Source organism: Amphimedon queenslandica, unplaced genomic scaffold (genome assembly GCF_000090795.2).
Source record: "Amphimedon queenslandica unplaced genomic scaffold, v1.1 AMPQUscaffold_13107, whole genome shotgun sequence".
Taxonomy (NCBI): Eukaryota; Metazoa; Porifera; class Demospongiae; order Haplosclerida; family Niphatidae; genus Amphimedon; species Amphimedon queenslandica.
This window is the reverse complement of record NW_003546657.1, coordinates 16,862-18,134: the sequence shown is the minus strand read 5'-3', so window position 1 is coordinate 18,134 and position 1,273 is coordinate 16,862. Positions and strand designations below refer to the sequence as shown.

At 37.3% G+C, this 1,273-nt stretch overlaps 1 protein-coding gene across 1 annotated transcript; it reads right to left on the bottom strand.

The window, feature by feature from the left end:
- Window positions 1-219: 219 nt before the first annotated feature.
- Window positions 220-1,269, bottom strand: LOC105314098 (glycine-rich RNA-binding protein 7-like). Its single transcript, XM_011408045.1, has 3 exons — window positions 1,221-1,269; window positions 461-627; window positions 220-408 (listed from the first exon to the last, which is right to left on the bottom strand). The coding sequence occupies exons 1-3, from the start codon at window positions 1,267-1,269 to the stop codon at window positions 220-222; spliced, it is 405 nt and encodes a 134-aa protein (XP_011406347.1).
- Window positions 1,270-1,273: the final 4 nt, after the last annotated feature.

Genomic DNA, 1,273 nt, shown 5'->3' with positions numbered 1-1,273 from the left:
AAGTCCTTTTTATGGACTGGTTTTGAACACAGATCATCCACATACTTCATTCAAATCCAGCCATCGTTTTTCTTGAGTTTACAGGTAATATATATATTTTCTATTTAGAAGTATAATTAAGTTGTTTACATGTAACGTTAAAATAGTTTATTGTCTTTGCACTTGTGGAAGAATCCTATGAAAGATTTGCTGTTATTGTTATGTTTTATGATGTTTCTTTCAATTACTGTTGTAGCAGGGCCTCCTCCTCTTCTTTGGCCACCTCCCCCTCTTCCTTGGCCACCTTCCCTCTTGGCCACCTCCACTTCTTTCTTGGCCACCTCCCCCTCTTTTCTGGCCACCTCTTCCTGCTCCTCTCCATCCACCTCGTCCCTGCTTCTCATTACCCCTATGTTGTCTCTTTTTCTTCTAACAAAAAGAGATTAAGTTATTGTTGTTTACATTAATGCTCCATCGTTACTTTGAATTTCTTTCCCTTCTCTCTCTCTGTCTCCCCTCCTGTGCCTTCTCCAGTCTCCGTCTCTTCTGTCCCCTCTGTTTTGCTTCCTGCCCCTGTTTCTTCCCCATCATCACTGTCCTTTATTTCTCCTCTCTCCCTCCTTCCTTCTTCTATTAATTCCAGCTGTCCTAATTTACAATCTCATAAAGCCTTTAATTTACTCTTACATAATATTTACTTTTAAGAGCTGGCCGAAACTTTTCCAAGTCTTTTAAGTTAATTAGTGTGAAATTAAAGTACAAGTAATTCAACTATTATTAATTTAATTATCTATGGGCCTTCCGTCTTCTTGCCTAATGTTTGTAAAAAAACTAACCAAAATACAATGCAAAGTTACTTTTTAATACAATGGTCCTTCTTACATCTGCTTGACAGCAAAAATTATTAGATTGCAATCATAAAAGAAAACTTACTTTGGCCGTTTGATTCTAATAAATACAATCTCATTTTCAATGTCAATTTCACCTTTCAACCTTATCATTCTCCTTTGTACTGTCTCCTCTCTCCTCTTTGTCTCTGTCCTTTTTGTTTCTTTCCCCTTTCTCCTCTGTCCTCTCTCTGTCTCCTGTCTTCTCTTTCTCCCTGACTTCTTTTTCTGCTATAAATACAGTTATTTTTTGCTTTTTAATGTACAACACAAACATACAAACAACTTACCAAGTTCATGTACCAAAAAAAGGCATTATAGTTATCACTATAGGGTTACACATTCCCAACTTACCATCAGATGGATGGACCTCAATGAGGACATCGTCTATTGCGGCAGCCATTACT

Bases quoted from the DNA above. Each gene is read 5' to 3' on its own strand.
- LOC105314098 (XM_011408045.1), bottom strand. From the start codon at position 1,269: ATGGCTGCCGCAATAGACGATGTCCTCATTGAGGTCCATCCATCTGAT. The intron at 628-1,220 runs GTAAGTTGGGAA...ATTGTAAATTAG, and splicing joins TGAGGTCCATCCATCTGATG to GACAGCTGGAATTAATAGAA. The intron at 409-460 runs GTAACGATGGAG...TCTTTTTGTTAG, and splicing joins AGAAGGGAAAGAAATTCAAA to AAGAAAAAGAGACAACATAG.